The sequence below is a fragment of the Phoxinus phoxinus genome (genome assembly GCF_949152265.1).
Source record: "Phoxinus phoxinus genome assembly, chromosome: 7".
In the NCBI taxonomy this organism is placed as follows: Eukaryota; Metazoa; Chordata; class Actinopteri; order Cypriniformes; family Leuciscidae; genus Phoxinus; species Phoxinus phoxinus.
In genome coordinates this window covers 40115207-40135536 of record NC_136882.1, presented here as the reverse complement: position 1 = coordinate 40135536, position 20330 = coordinate 40115207, and the positions used below count along the sequence as shown (strand labels likewise).

The 20330-nt window shown below is 36.9% G+C and overlaps 1 protein-coding gene across 2 annotated transcripts in view; it reads left to right on the top strand.

Annotated features, from left to right (window-relative positions):
• The window catches only part of anos1 (anosmin 1), a 75185-nt gene extending 60148 nt beyond the window's left edge, over positions 1 to 15037 (top strand). For both annotated transcript variants that reach the window (XM_079619925.1, XM_079619926.1), the window contains 5 exons: positions 3899 to 3987; positions 8056 to 8245; positions 9567 to 9781; positions 12973 to 13111; positions 14141 to 15037. In XM_079619925.1, the coding sequence (XP_079476051.1) occupies positions 3899 to 3987; positions 8056 to 8245; positions 9567 to 9781; positions 12973 to 13111; positions 14141 to 14193 (686 nt within the window). In that variant the 3' untranslated portion in view covers positions 14194 to 15037. The remainder of the gene's footprint in view (positions 1 to 3898; positions 3988 to 8055; positions 8246 to 9566; positions 9782 to 12972; positions 13112 to 14140) is intronic.
• Positions 15038 to 20330: the final 5293 nt, after the last annotated feature.

Here is a 20330-nt window from a genome sequence, read left to right as displayed (position 1 = left end):
ACCCAAAACCCAGTCATTATTTAATCACACGAGCGATCTGTGATGCTTGGAAATGGTTTTTCCAAAGAGTTTATGGGAAACACTGTTTGACATGATCAGATCTCAGATAATCATGAACTATATTTGAAACGAGGATTTCTGTGCTGTGTTTCTGTCTGAGCGAGTCATGAGTTTCGGTGTTTCTTGCTGACTCGTTCTGTGCCTCAGCGCTTTAATTCTGCCGGCCTCAAAGCATCGGGTCAACCTGAACTAACCTCACTTCTGCTCTTAACCTCTGACCTCGGATTTTCTAAATGACTAGTCGATAAAACAGCATGACAAAATATCTTGAAACTAGAAAAATGTAGAGTAATTTAATTAAAACATTTTTTTTCTGTCTAATTGTAGAAAAATTACTACTTGATAGAGTTGAACATTTCATAGAACAAACTAGAACATTTAGAATAATTAAATTTATTATGAATTCTTTTTTAGTTTAATTTAGAAAATTGACGTATTGATAAAACTGCAAGATGCAGGATAACAAAATATCTTGAAACTAGAAAAATGTAGAATAATTTAGTTATTTATTTCATTTTAACGTGTTTTAATTTAGTCTAATTTAGAAAAATGTCTACTTGAAAGAGTTGTACATTTCATAGAATAAACTAGAACATTTTGAATCATTTCATTTATAATTTTCCCCCCATTTTTTTTTGTTTAATTTAGAAAATGTATTGTTTGATAAAACAGCAAAATGCAATATTTAGCAACAAAAAATATTTGTTGAACATTTCAAAGCACAAACTAGAACGTTTAAATTTTTTTTGTTTATTTATTTACATTTTAATTGTTGTAATTTAGAAAAATAACTAGTAGATGAAACGCAAGAAAAATAAAAATCTTTTTATAGCACAGACTACTAAATTTTACATTTAATTATTATTATTTATTTATCATAACATTTTTAATTTAGTAAAATAAAAAAATAAAACAGCAGGATGCAGGAGGAAAAATATCTTAAACCTTTTATAGCAAAAACTACAACATTTAGAATAATTTAATTATTCATTTATTTATTAGTACAAATTTAGTGAAATTTAAAAAATATTTGATAAAGCAGTGAGAAAAAATATCTTGAACTTTTTATAACACAAACTAAAAATTGTAGAATAATTTAATTTTTTATAATTAATTTTTTATTTTACTCAACTTTAGAAAAAAATTACTAGTTGATAAAATACTGAGATACAGGAGGAAAAATCTTCATAGTAAAAATCTACATTAATATAATTAATTTAATATTATTAATTTTTTTTTTCACTTTATTTTACTCAACTTTAGAAAAAAATCACTAATTGATAAAACTGAGATGCAGAATGAAAAAATGTCTTCTTTTATAGCAAAAATTATAATTGAATGACTAGTTAATAAAACGGCGTTAATAAACTTTTTATTGTATTTCCCTTTTTTCCATTTGTACTTTTCAACCAACCACCGAACTGCATATTTACTGAACTTTATTCTCCTAATTAATTATTTTTTATTTTTATTTAGTCAAATTTAGAAAAATCACTAATTAATAAAACTGAGATGCAGTTGCAAAATAAATAAATAATTTGATTTATATAATTAATGTAATATTATTTATTTATTTATTTTTATTTAGTCAAATTTAGAAAAATCACTAATTGATAAAACTGAGATGCAGGATGAAAAATTACATAAACTTTTTATACCCAAAATATTTTTTTTGAATAATATAATTTTTATTTATTTATTTCATTAGACAAATTTAGAAAAATTACTAGTTGATAAAACAGATGCAGAATATTTTTGTTTTTTATAGGAAAAAAACTAAAATAATTGAATTATTAATTAATTTATTAGTCAAATTTAGAAAATCACTAATTGATAAAACTGAGATGCAGAATGAAAAAAATTCTTCTTTTATAGCAAAAATAATAATAATTGAATGACTAGTTAATAAAACAGCGAGATGCATATATAGAACTTTTTACAGTATTTCCCTTTTTTTCATTTTTACTGTTCAACCAGCCGCCGAACCGCACAGGATTGTGGGATACCGACAGAATAGTTTCTGCTGCTCTGGTTCGCAGCACTTCTGTGTTCTCCTCTGCGATTCCTCTTCTCTGCTTCCAGAAGTCTTGTGCGCTTCATGCGTCGGCTCCTTCAAAGGCTCCTTTAATCTCCCTCTGAAGACCGAGCCAGCGCAACTCAATTATTAATCTCAAATGTATCGTTCCAGGTCCAGTTGATGAATAATAAACTGGAGGCGTTGCATAAACACTGTTGATTAGCGCAGTGAGCCTCCGCTGTTCTGAGGAACCAATCAGCCGACCCCAGACACACTCGCACCTCGTGATGATGATGAACGCCTGATGTCAACTTACAGCAGCGCTGCCAAAATAATGAAGCCTGTGTTGTTCACGCAGCGACTGCACACGCACACGCCCGCAGTGTTCATGCTCTTCAGTGACACGGATTTATAAACGCGGTGTCGTTGGATTAGTCTCCTGACTCGCTCGTTTTGCCATATATGCTTGATTCGTCACTGAAGTCTCCATGTGTCATTTTTTCATATCAAATAAAATTTTAGCTATAAAGCACATTTAAAATCAAACTTTGTTGGCAAAAAGTGCTGTACAGGACACACAAAAAAACAAAAGCAGGACACATAAAAGTTACGGTAGATTAAAAGCACAAGAGAATATGCATTAGTTCATATATTAAATGTGATTACTCTGATGGTCCACTTCACACACTAACTGACGATCGGGTTCGTGGAGGACGTGGACGTGTTTGCAAACTTATAGTCAGTAGAACTTTAGTGAGGAGCATCAAAAGATAATCAGATATTAATCATCAGTCGACTAATACTAATATATGTGTTTGTGTGTGTGAGAGAGTGTGTGTTTGTGAGTGTGTGTGTGTCTGAGAGAGTGTTTGTTTGTGAGTGTGTGTATGTGTCTGTTGTGTTAGTGTCTCTTTGTGTGCGGTGTTGTATTCTCTGTGTGTGTGTGTGTGTGTGTGAGTGTGTGTGACTGTGTGTGTGTGCATGTATGCTGTGTTGTATTCTGTGTGTGTGTGTGTGTGTGTGTGTGCGTTTGTGCGTGTCTGAGAGTGTGTGCGTGTTTGTTTTTGTGTGTGTGTGTCTGAGAATGTATCTGTCTGAGAGTGTGTTTGTTAGTGTGTTTGTCTGAGAGTGTGTGTGTGTGTCTGTCTGTCTGTCTGTCTGTCTGTCTGTGTGTGTGTGTGTGTTTGTGAGTGTGTGTGTGTGTGTCTGAGAGAGTGTTTGTTTGTGAGTGTGTGTATGTGTCTGTTGTGTTAGTGTCTCTTTGTGTGCGGTGTTGTATTCTGTGTGTGTGTGTGTGTGTGTGTGTGTGTGTGTGTGTGTCTGAGTGTGTGACTGTGTGTGTGTGCATGTATGCTGTGTTGTATTCTGTGTGTGTGTGTGTTTGTGCGTGTGTGTGTGTGTGTGTGTATGACAGTGTGTGTGTGTGTGTGCGCGCGCAGGCGCGTTAGTGTTTATGTGTGTGCGCGTGTGTGTGTGTTAGTTTGTGTTTTGTGTGTGTGTGTGTGTGTGTGTGCGTCTGAGTGTGTGACTGTGTGTGTGTGCGTCTGAGTGTGTGACTGTGTGTGTGTGCATGTATGCTGTGTTGTATTCTGTGTGTGTGTTTGTGCGTGTGTGTGTGTATGACAGTGTGTGTGTGTGTGTGTGCGCGCGCAGGCGCGTTTGTGTTTATGTGTGTGCGCGTGTGTGTGTGTGTTAGTTTGTGTGTGTGTGTGTGTGCGTCTGAGTGTGTGACTGTGTGTGTGTGCATGTATGCTGTGTTGTATTCTGTGTGTGTGTGTGTGTGTGTGCGATCTCTAACCCGTGTTGATGTTTTATCTCCAGATGTGTCGGTGAACCGTTATCATGTTCAGTGGAAGCATGAATACTGCAACCACAACCAGAGCCGAGCGCCGGAGAAATCAGTAACTCAGGTGTGTGTGTGTGTGTGTGTGTGTGTGTGCGATCTCGTCTTTCCTGCACCACACACTAAAACTCCATTGTGTTCATGTGTATTTATGATCCACAACAGCGTCAGCCAAGAGTTGAACAAGCCTCTAGTGTTGGGTCCGAGTCCACCTTTGTCGAGTCCGAGTCGAGTCCAAGTCCTTAACAACCGAGTACAAGTCCAAGTCCGAGTCCAAAGAGGGTCGAGTCGGACTTGAGTCCGAGTCCTTAACATCCGAGTCCGAGTCGAGTCCGGCCGAGTCCACAAAGATTTAAATGATTTGAAATTGACCTTTCACAAAGACCCGCCCCTCTTGGTTACTGTTGCTACGTCCGACAAGCCATTCCTCTCTCACTCCACATGTTCTCGGTCGGAGCAAAGAGGACACTAACAATGTGCCAACAGACAAGACAGAGCAGGGTACTTTTGGTTTGAAATAAAGTCTCAGCTTTCAATTTTTTAAATTTTTATGAAATTCAAACAATAAATACTGTTTTGTGGTGCTTTAATGTGTAGGCCTCAGTTCAAGCAGCACGTGAACTGATAATCTCTTCTAGTTATAGCACAAATTTCTAAAAAAGAAATCAATACACACAATTTTTCAAGTTCAAGTCCACTGCCTTTAATCTACTAACTGATTTGGTTTGTTTGTCGAACAAAAATGGCGTGTATCTGCATTATAATTGGTCAGATCACCTGTCAATCAAATCCCGGCGAAAGGTCTCAACACTGAGCTCTTAAATTAATATTTTAAACCTTACAAAATGATTGCAATGTATAGTTACAGTCATACGTTTACCTATTGTACATCTTTTAGAATCTGCAAGGTAATGCTTAATAATGCAACACGATGCATTAAGAGCCAGGGGTAAACTTTTGAGCAAGATGATGATGTTTAAATTTTTCTTATTGTGTTGTACATGCTAATATCTTATTTAGCCTCTGAAGGGTTGGACTAAATTAATGAATGCATTTTTAAACAAATAAGACCAATTTACACCAATGATCCAGTTCAAAAGTTTACACCTCTTGGCTCTTAACGGATGCTTCCTTCTTGTGCATCACTAAATGTTTGCAGGGTTTGTAATAGTTGTGTATGAGTCCCTCAGTTGTCACCAGTGTGGAAATATGGATCTTACAATCATAGTCACTGCTAGTAAGGAGTCAAATATGCAGAAGATGCTGGAAAAGCAAAGAATGTGCAGGAGCTGGATGATTTTTCCTCAACCATTAAAAAAAAAAAAAAGTTGTGGATCATTCAGGTAATGACACAATATTAAAATCGAGCCTATGTAATTAGTCTTTATTTTGTGTTTGTATTTTATTTAGGCTATTAAACATCTGTTATGTGAAAAAGCTTTTTCAGGGCAGTACTAAATAGAAACAATGTGTATGATCCGTCTTATTAAAAAAACATAAAAATAACATTTTTTTGAGATTCTGCAAGGAGTATGTAAACTTATGACTAAAGTATAAATGCAACAAAAATGATAACATTATTAGACGCCAAAATGTTGCTATGGTTATCACGTTCTTATGTTGCTATGTGTCAAATCATCGCAATTTCATGACTCAAAGGACAAAAATTAAGTGGATTCAATCCCAGATTTAAATGCAGTTATCACTATTTATAATTTACAGTGTGAACGTAACCACTGGTCCTCTAGAAGTATGAAAAACAAAACTATTTAGATTGTCAACAGCGCTCCCTTTAAGCCATCACTTACCGCGTTCGGCACTCTCCCTAAAACTCTCGTCATAAACACTGACTGAAGTTGTCCGCACTGCACAGTGAATATCTTATTTATATTGCGTCTAGAGAGACTTTGTTGTTTATGAGGGGATTTGCGAAAGGATAAAGCTCGTGCTGATTCTAAACATACATTTTGAGCGAATTATTCGCATGCGGACTCTAAAACGCCTCTGATTTGCCACTGTGTTTATGCACTTAACTGTGATTGGCTACAATGCTCAATGCTGAAACAACGTTGTTTCGTTTCGTTTTTGAATAAAAAAAAATTCACAAAATTTAGTTTTGTGTCATCCAGTGCCCGGACTCGACTGGACTCGGACATTTTTCCGAGTCTAAAATGTCCCGAGTCCGTGTCAAGTCCGAGTACAAATTAATTCGAGTGCGTGACAAGTCCGAGTCCATTCAAAATTGGACTCGAGACCGGACTCGAGTCCGAGTCCGAGTTCGAGTACCCCAACTCTACAAGCCTCCTGCCCTTCATAAACGCGCCTCTTACGGGACCAAAGGCTCATTCCTCTTCATTATTGGAAGCAAATTAGCGCGTGTTGTTTCAGATGATGTGGTCAAAATGTGGTCCAGTGCCTAATAAAACACATGTATTAAAATGACATTTCCAGGAAGTAGGAATGAATTCATCAAACCCCCCCCGGCCCCACCGGAGCCGTAACCTGCGTCCCGAAGCCTGCTTCAGCTCCACTCCTGCAGATCACGCGTTCTGCACTGAGATCTGGCCTTTAAAAGAGTCACAGCGCTTTCTTGATTGGAAAACTACATTTAGACCGTTTACATAGAACATGTGGTTGTTGTTTGCCCATGCAAATGTGCTAGCAAGTGTTATGCTTGCTAGGAGAAAATGTGTCATTACAATGCTAGAGTGTTCTGGGTGGTTGCCAGGACGTTGGTATGGGGTTGCTAAGGTGTTGCTATGCAGTTAGGTTCTAAGGTCTTCTTGGTGGTCACCAGGACTGTTCTATGGGGTTGCTGTGGTGTTCTAGTTGGTTGCTAGGGTGTTGCTATGCAGTTTCTACAGTGTTTTGGTTGTTTCCCAAAACATTACTATGGGGTTACTAAGGTGTTGCTATGCAGTTAGGTTCTGAGGTGTTCTTGGTGGTCACCAGGACTGTCCTATGGGGTTGCTGAGATGTTCTAGTTGGTTGCTATGCAGTTTCTAAGGGGTTCTGTGTGGTTCCCAGGAAATTGCTATTGTGTTGCTATGCAGTTAGGTTCTAAGGTCTTCTTGGTGGTCACCAGGACTGTCCTATGGGGTTGCTAAGGTGTTCTAGTTGGTTGCTAGGGTGTTGCTATGCAGTTTCTACAGTGTTTTGGGTGGTTCCCAAGACATTACTATGGGGTTACTAAGGTGTTGCTATGCAGTTAGGTTCTAAGGTGTTCTTGGTGGTCACCAGGACTATCCTATGGGGTTGCTGAGATGTTCTAGTTGGTTGCTAGGATGTTGCTTGCTATGCAGTTTCTAAGGTGTTCTGTGTGGTTCCCAGGAAATTGCTATGGCGTTGCTATGCAGTTAGGTTCTAAGGTCTTCTGGGTGGTCACCAGGACTGTCCTATGGGGTTGCTAAGGTGTTCTAGTTGGTTGCTATGCAGTTTCTAAGATGTTTGGGGTGGTTCCCAGGACATTGGTGTGGGGTTGCTAAGGCGTTGATATGTAGTTAAGTTCTAAGGACTTCTGGGTGGTCACCAGGACTGTCCTATGGGGTTGCTAAGGTGTTCTAGTTGGTTGCTAGGGTGTTGCTATGCAGTTTCTAAGGTGTTCTGTGTGGTTCCCAGGACATTACTATGGCGTTGCTATGCAGTTAGTTTCCAAGGTCTTCTGGGTGGTCACCAGGACTGTCCTATGGGGTTGCTAGGGTGTTCTAGTTGGTTGCTAGGGTGTTGCTATGCAGTTTCTAAGGTGTTCTGTGTGGTTCCCAGGACATTACTATGGCGTTGCTATGCAGTTAGTTTCCAAGGTCTTCTGGGTGGTCACAATACACATAATTTCAAAGCAGCTTTACAGAAAATGCATGCAAACTGTCTAAGTTATGCATCTCAGAAATGTACATATACAAATCACAGTTAATTAAAGATGTATTCATTTAAACAATGTAATAATTGAATGCAGAAACAATGAGCTCATAGAAGTAATGAATACTTGTTTGTTAACAAATGATTATGACATTTAGAGAAATGTAGATTCCGAGTTCGTCATATATCATCAGCGCGGAGACTTCTGCATGACTCCACTTCTTCATCCTCAGTGGAGCGTTGTCTGTCTCTCCTTAACAAATGTGCTTGTGTTGTGCAGGAGAACTCCATCAATCTCCCCAGCCTGCTGTTCTCCTGCATGTACACGGTCACGGTCCACACACTCGGCGCTCAGCAGCGCTCCTCCGCCGAGAGCATCGGCTTCCTCACGCCGTCCTGCGAGATCATCCGGAGCAGGAGCCCGAAGCCCGTCGCCTGTCCCGAGGAGCGCGGCCCCGTCTACAGGACCGGTAACCCGCTCTCACACAGCTCACGCGCTCACCGTAGGGCATCGAGTGCTCACAGTGGGGGGAGGATTCAGGTTTATGTGTTTATGTGGGAGCAACAGTTTGCAGACCTTTTTTTAGAAACTTCACTTTGGTCTTTAATATGGTGTTTTCTGGGGCATATTTAATTTACTTGGTTGGTATCAAGCAGTGTTATTTTAGTATGATTGCTATACTGATACATTTTTATAAAATTTGTGAATTTGTTTTTGTTTTGATATTTTCTAGTTTTTTTATTTTAATATTTTTAGGGTTTTTTATTTCATTTTGTTTATTGTTTTTTCTGTAATTTTTGTTTAAAAAAGTAACTTTTTAAAATATTGATTAACCTACTGTTAACATTTTTATTAATATTTTGAATTATTATATGTATATATTTTTTTTAATAAGTAGTAGTGTTTTTTTAGTATTATTGATATACTGTTCAATGTTTTATTAATATGTTTATTACTTTAAGTTTATTTATTGTTTAATAATTTTAGTGATTTTTATTTGTTTTATTTTTATTTTATCATTGATATACTACTATAGTTTTTATTAATATTTTTGAATTAGTTTTTATTTTTATATTTTCAGTTTTTATTATTTTAGTTGATTTTTTATATTTAAAAAAAAAGTAATTTTAGTAAAAAAAACTTTTTCAAATATTTTCTTTTATTCCATTTAACTTTTATTTATTATTTATTTTTTAATTGGTTAGTACTACATAGTGTTATTTTAGTAGTATTGTCCAAGTTTTATTAATATTTAATATTTTACATTTTATTTTTATTTGATCATTGATATACTATTAGTTATTATAAAAACAATTGAATTCGTTTTTATATTTTTGGCTTTCATTTTTTATTTTAGTTAAAGTTTTAGTCATTTTTTTAATTTATTATTTTTAAATTTTTTGTTTCAGTTTTAATTTATTATTTTAGTACACACAGGTATACTAAACAAAAATGAGAAATGTTAGCAGTTTACTGAAATAAAATAAATTGTTTAATTTTTTTTTTTATTATTGTTAATTTTAAGTTTATATTATTTTAAGTAATAAATATACCATATATTGTATGGTATTAAAAAACAAACTCTTTCATGCAGTGACTAGTTCTTCTTTTATTCATAATTTTGTTACCTGACATATTTATAAAAACTGAAAGCTTGCCTCTTTCACAAGTTTTCATCTTCTCAGTTTGGTGTGTGTGTGTGTGTGTGTTTTCTGCATCTCATCACACACACTCCGCCTGAACCTCTCCTGTCATCATGATGTATCTGATGTTGTTCTTAAACCCTCCAGCGCCGTCGAAGGTTTTGCCGAAGCCTGAGAATCTGACAGCGACCTTCACTTTCCTCGACGGGAACGTGACGGGTCACTTCCGCTGGAGGGGGTCGCGACCCCAGTCTCATCAGCCAATCACAGGCTTCCAGGTCACATGGGCTGAGTTCTCCACGGAGAGCCGCCAGAACAGTCTTCCCGACAGCATCATCTCCCAGTCTCAGATCCTGCCACCTGTAAGTCCTCTCCAGCACACCAGCTACACGCTCTTGGCCGATGATTTCATCAAGTGTGTTTCTCATGGAAGACTGGTTACATATTCCAGGCCAGGAGTGTGAAGTATGATACACACAGCGCTGGCAGCGTCTGCTGATGAAGCGAGGCTGCTGGTTAATAACCTCGTAATAGCCAGAACTCATATCATATCTGGAGGCTTTAGATGTTGAATAATACACTGAATGTTCACAACCTGTAAACAATGTGGCTGCGATTAGTTATAACAACTTAAAATTTGTTGAGATAACTTAAATATCCAACTTAACTAAACTAAACTAAAGTTAACTAAACTTAATATTTTAAGTCAAGCATGAACACATACCTTTTTAAAGTTGAAACAATGTTGGATTTTAAGTTGTGATAAATAATCGCAACAATTTTTTTTACAGTGCAGTATATGATATATATTTGTATAATAATATAATTTTGTTGGCAAAATAAAACGTAAAAAAAATTATTTTATAATAATAATATAATTTAATAAGTGTATTTAATATTCAAACTTGATTTTGTTAAAAAGCTGCATATATATATATATATATATATATATATATATATATATATATATATATATATATATATATATATATATATATATATATTGAATATTACATGTTAATGTTAATATAACCAATTAATATCATTGAATAATTTGTTTGTATTTAATATCTGAACTGAATATATTATAAATGTAATGTAATATATATATATATATATATATATATATAAATAAATGATTTAATCTTAATATAATTCATAATTAATTTAATAATTATATTTAAAATTAAAGTTAAATATTTTTTTAAAAGCTGAAAAACACTCTGTGTGTGTATATAAATTATAATATAATTTTAATGTTACGTTAATATTAAAATAATATAACTAAATGTTTTTTATATATATATATATTATATTTTATATTTGTATTATATTGTATAATTTAATAATAACTTTTAATTTTAAAAAGCTGACAAACACAAATGTACAGTATGTGCATTACAATAATTTGAATAATAAATTCTGATTAGTTAACATAGATTATAATTTAAGAGTGTTTAATATTAGTATTGAATATTAAATAAAAAGCTGTGAATAAAAATATCTATATATGGATTTCATAAATATAATTGTAACTAGATCACGCAGGCCTTATGGGAAGGTTAATCTTGAAGTAAATCCTGGAGATGTATTAGTGTTATTAATGTTCATATGGTAAGTATTAGTATGTTCTCATTTTGATCTCTGACATCATCACCAGATCTTCTCCATCACGAACACTGAGTAAACAGTTCTCACAGAAAACACTCGCGTTATGTTTCTTAATATTCATGTCCTTCTGAAGCCGTAATCGACTCAATCTAACTGACCCGTCCGGTTTTCATCCTCGTCTTCTGACAGAATGTGTTTGGCCGGTGTGAAGCACGTCATCATTATCAGATTGGATTCATTTATGAATGATGTGGATTCTGTGATGTTTATCCTTCACAACGAGTAAATCTGAAGAGCTTCCGATGAGCTCATAATAAATAATATAATAATGTCGGAGAAACTCTACATGTGTAGTCGTTCTGGAGTGTGTTTCCCGTACAACGCCGTAACTCGTAACCCGTCGCATCTGCTCGTGATCTGGGCTAACGTCTTCTGATTGGCTGAGACACTCCTGTCAATCAAACCATCAGTGGGCGTGACTTCATCCAAGACACACCCACAACAAACCGTACAACGCCGTAACTCGCTGCTTCACTTCTATAGTACGATTCATCGTTGAAGAAATCCACTAGCGAGTCACGACTGTTTCCCGAAACCGTATCCTCACAAATTGGTCGTTCAACACGTTGGTTAATGATGTCTCGCAGTTAATGATCAGGATTTATTGAGTCCACATGTCTGAACACTATAAACTCTTCTTCTGACCCCAGCTCGAGATCTGTCGCTCACACACACAACTCTGCGATAGTGACGCACGATATATCGGCCACCGTATCGGTATCGGCCGAGAAATGATCATTTTTAATGTTATCGTTATCGGCCCAATAATACGTTTTGGCCGATATAATAAAGCCAATAAATAATGTATTATTTCCTTCAGCTGAGACTCTTCAAATGCGCAACTGTTCATCATGATGATTTTGATTTGCTTGAAATATGATTGGAATCACTTCAGAAAAGGAAAATACAGTAAAGTGCAGCGCAAGACTGTCATATCGGCTACATAATATTATAATGAGATCATCATAATTGTGTGTTTGGGACGTGGCTTTTAATGGTGAGACTTTTGTTTTTGTAATCAGGCCCTCAAAAATTACACACAAATTTGGATTTAGATTTATCCGCCAATATATCGGTTATCGGCTTTCAAATATAAAGAATTATCGGTTATCGGTATCGGCCAACATTTTCGGTTCATCTCTACTCTGCGATGCTGTTTGCGAATGTTCGTTAAAACGATGGTTTCGGGAAACACCGACTTGCTGAACTGCTGATGACGACAGAACTCACGACTATAGTTAACTCAGTCCTGAGCGAGTGTATTGTGATAGAAAAGAAGGATCTCATGTGTTTGACTGTGAACAATGTTGTATTTTGTGATGATTTTCAGAATCATAACCTCAAAATCTCATGTTGGAGAAACTCTACTTGAGCTTCTTTGTATTTGTATTATATGCTTTATATAAAGTATGTGTTTTATGTCTTTCATTTATTTTTCTGTACAGCACTTTGGTCGTTTTAAAGTGCTTTGTACAAGCTGCTTAAAGTACTTGAATTTGACTTGATATTTGATATTTAAGTCCTGGAAAACCCTTGAAACCAGACATATTTACAAGAGGGACTTTAAATATGCTTGACTTATTTAAACATAATATATATTATGTTATATCATAATATATCAATATTTTCAGGCAAAATGAACACTGTCTGATAAACCCCCATCAGTACAGCAACATTATAATATAAAATATTATTTATTGAACAATAGTAGCATTATTAAATGCATTGTAAGTTGTATTTTGGATATATCTGTAATTTCAGTTTGAAAAACCCTAAAGATATTGTTTGATAAGTGATTGTAAGTCCTTGAAAACCAAAAAAAGTAGTGCTTATTTTTACAGTATCTGTTTATAATTGTGTTGTATATTGTGATGTTTTTCAGGATCATAACCTCCTGGTGGTGTGTAACCTGCGCCCGGGCACGTTTTACAGGGTAGATGTGCATGTGATCACCTCGACTGGAGAAGGACCCGCCACGAAGAAAGTGTTTCTGACGCCCAGCCGGCCGCCGGTCCAGCAAAGTAAGAAAACACACTTCTGGAATTTAAACATTCCTCCAAACACACTCAAAGAGCTCGACCAATCACAGCACACTGCTCCAGCCGACCAATCAGAGCAGAGTAGACCAATCACAACAGACTGGGCCATCTGACCAATCAGAGCAGAGTAGACCAATCACAACAGACCGGGCCGTCTGACCAATCAGAGCAGAGTAGACCAATCACAACAGACCGGGCCGTCTGACCAATCAGAGCAGAGTAGACCAATCACCACAGACTGAGCCATCTGACCAATCAGAGCAGAGAAGACCAATCACAACAGACCGAACCGTCTGACCAATCAGAGCAGAGTAGACCAATCACAACAGACTGGGCCATCTGACCAATCAGAGCAGAGTAGACCAATCACAACAGACTGGGCCGTCTGACCAATCAGAGCAGAGTAGACCAATCACAACAGACCGGGCCGTCTGACCAATCAGAGCAGAGTAGACCAATCACAGCACACTGCTCCAGCCGACCAATCAGAGCAGAGTAGACCAATCACAACAGACTGGGCCATCTGACCAATCAGAGCAGAGTAGACCAATCACAACAGACTGGGCCATCTGACCAATCAGAGCAGAGTAGACCAATCACAACAGACTGAGCCATCTGACCAATCAGAGCAGAGTAGACCAATCACAACAGACTGGGCCGTCTGACCAATCAGAGCAGAGTAGACCAATCACAACAGACTGAGCCATCTGACCAATCAGAGCAGAGCAGGCTCTTACAAAGGCGGGGTTTAGTGATACTGAATCTTTAAACAAACTGTTTTCAGACTCTTTGAGAAATGAGGTGATGCGCAGTGGATATTATGATGAAAGTGAAGTACTCTTGACCTTGGATGACTGTAAATCTATTGTAGGAGACTCCAAAACTAAATTAGGAACCTTTAAAATAGCATAAATGGGGTACTGTGAGTTCATATGAATCCTTTGTATTCATGACATTTACGATGCAGAGATGTTTTCATATGTAACCGAGATGTGTGTTTGTTCCTCACAGAAGCACAGCTTCACCATCATCCCCATCAGAAGTCTTCAGTGGAGAAGCACTGAACGCTCAAACACGAACACGACGTGCAGCTAACGCAGTTTTCCTCAGACGCTCCGAGCCTTCGTCCCGTCTCTCAACATCTACGGTTTTCTGAACACTGATGAAGAAATCCCCCAAACTCTACACTTCTTCATGCGTGCGTTCACACACAGAAACCCTTTCAGCAAGTGTTGTGTTCCTGGGTATTCATTCAGACTCTATGAGATCGAGTTCAATTGAAATCAAAGAAAGTTGATGATTATCTGAGATCTGATCATGTCAAACAGTGTTTCCCATAAACTCGTATCTTTATTCCGTTCTTCTCCATTCCCAAGCACCACAGATCGCTCGTGTGATTAAATAATGACTGGGTGTTTGGTTGAACTGTTCCTTTAATAGGGTGTGGAATCCATCTCTGATGCCTTTTATTATTACGTTAGCAAGTTTCCATTACAGATTAACAGAGAGTGTTTTGTTTATTAATGAAATTATTACTTATGCGTGTTTTTTTTTTGATGGATGAACTATATATGTTCTCGGCTGTAGAGATATTTGTTGCGGCAGAATGTTGATGTTGATATTTATTTATGTGTGTATTGCAACACTTCATTTGTATGTGTGTATGTGTGTATTTTTCCCCCTATGTATTAGCAAGTCAGTGTTTTATAAAATACAACTTCTTGTAATAATGTAAAAAAAAAGAAAAAAGAATTGTACATATAGTCATATCTTTCATTATTTCCATAGAATCTGTACATACTTTTAAGTAATAAAATAGTTCCTCTACTCCTTCAGCTCATCTGTAGTCCTGTGTAAAACATAAAAAAAATTACAGAAATGCATCACTGACTGAAATAAATACATATCAAACAGAAATATGTACTGCTTGACTTGCTTTAACTAATAATTCAACCATAAATGTGTACAATTAAAATAAGTAGGCCTAATCTTAAAATAAACAGAATAGAAATAAAAAACAAAAATATATATTTTAATGCCTTTGCATGTCATGTGACCATTAACGGACACATATGAAATTACCAAATCTCTATGACAGACACTGTCACTTTTATTTTTACATATGTCCTATTTTACGTCAGTGTTTGAGAATCGCTGTTTTAAAAATTGAAATTCGAACCATTTATTTATTATTGTTAATATGGTGTCACAATAATATGGTTTCACGAATTGCAAGCGTTTCGTTTTAGACGCAATCGTTTTTTTATTAGTCGTAATTACGGTAATTCTGACGTGAACGCGCAGCGTACAATGTGTTCGGCGCTGGGGATTTTAAGGTAAGGTTGACGATTTTTTCATAAACGATTTTTTCATAACACTTTTTGTTATTCTGGTTGAAACTCTCTTCACATCCTGATAGCAGGCAGGTTTAAATTTATATGGAAGTCTTAGGACCAAAAATGTCAATAGTATCAGTCCAAAATGCAAAGATATGAAGTCCTACATCAACATGTGTATTTATGCAGACATCACACTTATCATCAGCGCGTTTCATAAGTTTTTGCACAGACAGACATTGAACACAGCAAACAAACAAACCAAAACAAAGTGCTAAGTTTACGTCATAACCGTAAATACAAGAACCCGTGACTTTATGTTCACGTCCTCACTCACACTCGGATTTATGCGTTTCTCTGTCTACATTATCAACACAGATGAATCTGCAGAAGTCAGGTGGTACAACTAGAGCTCTGTAAGTTGTTTACCTTCATAAAGTTGTGTGCTTTGAGACATGAGGTAATTTAAACAATCGTGCCTGGCCTTAAAACATCATAATACAGATTTTTTTTTTTTTGTCCAGCTCTGGTTTCTTTCTCTCAGACTCAAAACCAGAACCTTTTATTCAGCCCTGCTTTCAAGCAAATGCTTTTCTGATGCCTTCAAACCTTCTTAACAACAACGAAGGACAGTGTCTATCAACAGTCATACTTCTAAAAAACCTCTGAAAAGATGCAGAGAGAGAGAAAATCTGATAATAATTCTTTCCTTTGCGTATTGCGTATGATTCCATCATGATGCACAGGATTTTCCTCATTACTCATTGCATGATGTGAGTGTTTCAGATTCCTCCTGTTCTGACCCTGACAGCATCTCACGTGTCTCGTCTTCTCCTCCGAACTCTTCTGGAGATTAACACGTGACGCATGTGATTTACATTCTTAGCTGCGCTGCTTAAAGGGGAACTGTCGCCAAAATTGAACCTAGGCTCTTTTTGTGAATCTACCCGCGGCAAACTTTCGTGTAAAAGCATAATTAGAATGGAAACGCCACTTTTAAGATTGACCGTGTTTTCGTTTTAGGTCAAAATGCTAAAATTTGAATAGGAATGCATGGGGCACTTCTATGATAGCATCAGAATCGCTGTTTTTAAAACACTAATGCGGCTCGACACAACATGAAACTGTGCTGGAAGCGGCTCTACACATGAACTCCAGCATTGACTACATTGTGTTTGTACACAGAGTTTACTAAAAAGAAAGGTTTTGTACGACTCACTGTTGTTGTTCTTCCCGGCCGCCGGCATTTTGTCAGTCAAAAGTAGTCGATCTGTATCACTGAATCATTTCATTATTATATGAGGATCCTTTTTCAAATACAACGTCAATATTGATTTTCATTAACAACAAAACAACTAATTATTTGTGAATTCATACGGAACTAAGCTTTAGGAGCTTTCCATCTTTACTCTCCTCATGTTATGTTGTATTCAGAGATCGACTACTTTTGACTGACAGAATTCCAGCCACCGGAAACACTAACTGATAAAGTGAGTCGGACATAACCTTTCTTTTTAGTAAAAACAAACACTCCCCGAATCCCTTATTTTCAGGAGTGTATTCTCGAATCCCTTATTTTCAGGAGTGTATTCTCGAATCCCTTATTTTCAGGAGTGTATTCTCGAATCCCTTATTTTCAGGAGTGTATTCCCGAATCCTTTATTTTCAGGAGTGTATTCTCGAATCCCTTATTTTCAGGAGTTTATTCCCGAATCCTTTATTTTCAGGAGTGTATTCCCGAATCCCTTATTTTCAGGAGTGTATTCCCGAATCCCTTATTTTCAGGAGTGTATTCCCGAATCCTTTATTTTCAGGAGTGTATTCCCGAATTCTTTATTTTCAGGGGTGTATTCCCGAATCCTTTATTTTCAGTGGTGTATTCCCAAATCCCTCATTTTCAGGAGTGTATTCCCGAATCCTTTATTTTCAGGAGTGTATTCCCGAATCCTTTATTTTCAGGAGTGTATTCACGAATCCTTTATTTTCAGGAGTGTATTCCCGAATCCTTTATTTTCAGGAGTGTATTCCCAAATCCCTTATTTTCCGGAGTGTATTCCCGAATCCCTTATTTTCCGGAGTGTATTCCCCAATCCCTTATTTTCAGGAGTGTATTCCCGAATCCTTTATTTCCAGGAGTGTATTCCCGAATCCCTTATTTTCAGGAGTGTATTCCCGAATCCTTTATTTTCAGGAGTGTATTCCCGAATCCCTTATTTTCAGGAGTGTATTCCCGAATCCTTTATTTTCAGGAGTGTATCCCCGAATCCCTTATTTTCAGGAGTTTATTCCCGAATCCTTTATTTTCAAGAGTGTATTCCCGAATCCCTTATTTTCAGGAGTGTATTCCCGAATCCCTTATTTCCAGGAGTGTATTCCCGAATCCCTTATTTTCAGGAGTGTATTCCCGAATCCTTTATTTTCAGGGGTGTATTCCCGAATCCCTTATTTTCAGGAGTGTATTTCCAAATCCTTTATTTTCAGGGGTGTATTCCCGAATCCTTTATTTTCAGGAGTGTATTCCCGAATCCTTTATTTTCAGGAGTGTATTCCTGAATCCTTTATTTTCAGGGGTGTATTCCCGAATCCCTTATTTTCAGGAGTGTATTCCCGAATCCTTTATTTTCAGGGGTGTATTCCCGAATCCCTTATTTTCAGGAGTGTATTCCCAAATCCTTTATTTTCAGGGGTGTATTCCCGAATCCTTTATTTTCAGGAGTGTATTCCCGAATCCTTTATTTTCAGGGGTGTATTCCCGAATCCTTTATTTTCAGGAGTGTATTCCCGAATCCTTTATTTTCAGGAGTGTATTCCCGAATCCTTTATTTTCAGGGGTGTATTCCCAAATCCTTTATTTTCAGGGGTGTATTCCCAAATCCTTTATTTTCAGGGGTGTATTCCCGAATCCTTTATTTTCAGGAGTGTATTCCCAAATCCTTTATTTTCAGGGGTGTATTCCCAAATCCTTTATTTTCAGGAGTGTATTCCCGAATCCTTTATTTTCAGGGGTGTATTCCCAAATCCTTTATTTTCAGGGGTGTATTCCCGAATCCTTTATTTTCAGGAGTGTATTCCCGAATCCTTTATTTTCAGGGGTGTATTCCCAAATCCTTTATTTTCAGGGGTGTATTCCCGAATCCTTTATTTTCAGGAGTGTATTCCCGAATCCTTTATTTTCAGGAGTGTATTCCCGAATCCTTTATTTTCAGGGGTGTATTCCCGAATCCTTTATTTTCAGGAGTTTATTCCCGAATCCTTTATTTTCAGGAGTGTATTCCCGAATCCCTTATTTTCAGGAGTGTATTCCCGAATCCCTTATTTTCAGGAGTGTATTCCCGAATCCTTTATTTTCAGGAGTGTATTCCCGAATTCTTTATTTTCAGGGGTGTATTCCCGAATCCTTTATTTTCAGTGGTGTATTCCCAAATCCCTCATTTTCAGGAGTGTATTCCCGAATCCTTTATTTTCAGGAGTGTATTCCCGAATCCTTTATTTTCAGGAGTGTATTCACGAATCCTTTATTTTCAGGAGTGTATTCCCGAATCCTTTATTTTCAGGAGTGTATTCCCAAATCCCTTATTTTCCGGAGTGTATTCCCGAATCCCTTATTTTCCGGAGTGTATTCCCCAATCCCTTATTTTCAGGAGTGTATTCCCGAATCCTTTATTTCCAGGAGTGTATTCCCGAATCCCTTATTTTCAGGAGTGTATTCCCGAATCCTTTATTTTCAGGAGTGTATTCCCGAATCCCTTATTTTCAGGAGTGTATTCCCGAATCCTTTATTTTCAGGAGTGTATCCCCGAATCCCTTATTTTCAGGAGTTTATTCCCGAATCCTTTATTTTCAAGAGTGTATTCCCGAATCCCTTATTTTCAGGAGTGTATTCCCGAATCCCTTATTTCCAGGAGTGTATTCCCGAATCCCTTATTTTCAGGAGTGTATTCCCGAATCCTTTATTTTCAGGGGTGTATTCCCGAATCCCTTATTTTCAGGAGTGTATTTCCAAATCCTTTATTTTCAGGGGTGTATTCCCGAATCCTTTATTTTCAGGAGTGTATTCCCGAATCCTTTATTTTCAGGAGTGTATTCCTGAATCCTTTATTTTCAGGGGTGTATTCCCGAATCCCTTATTTTCAGGAGTGTATTCCCGAATCCTTTATTTTCAGGGGTGTATTCCCGAATCCCTTATTTTCAGGAGTGTATTCCCAAATCCTTTATTTTCAGGGGTGTATTCCCGAATCCTTTATTTTCAGGAGTGTATTCCCGAATCCTTTATTTTCAGGGGTGTATTCCCGAATCCTTTATTTTCAGGAGTGTATTCCCGAATCCTTTATTTTCAGGAGTGTATTCCCGAATCCTTTATTTTCAGGGGTGTATTCCCAAATCCTTTATTTTCAGGGGTGTATTCCCAAATCCTTTATTTTCAGGGGTGTATTCCCGAATCCTTTATTTTCAGGAGTGTATTCCCAAATCCTTTATTCTCAGGGGTGTATTCCCAAATCCTTTATTTTCAGGAGTGTATTCCCGAATCCTTTATTTTCAGGGGTGTATTCCCAAATCCTTTATTTTCAGGGGTGTATTCCCGAATCCTTTATTTTCAGGAGTGTATTCCCGAATCCTTTATTTTCAGGGGTGTATTCCCAAATCCTTTATTTTCAGGGGTGTATTCCCGAATCCTTTATTTTCAGGAGTGTATTCCCGAATCCTTTATTTTCAGGAGTGTATTCCCGAATCCTTTATTTTCAGGGGTGTATTCCCGAATCCTTTATTTTCAGGAGTGTATTCCCGAATCCTTTATTTTCAGGAGTGTATTCCCAAATCCTTTATTTTCAGGGGTGTATTCCCGAATCCTTTATTTTCAGGAGTGT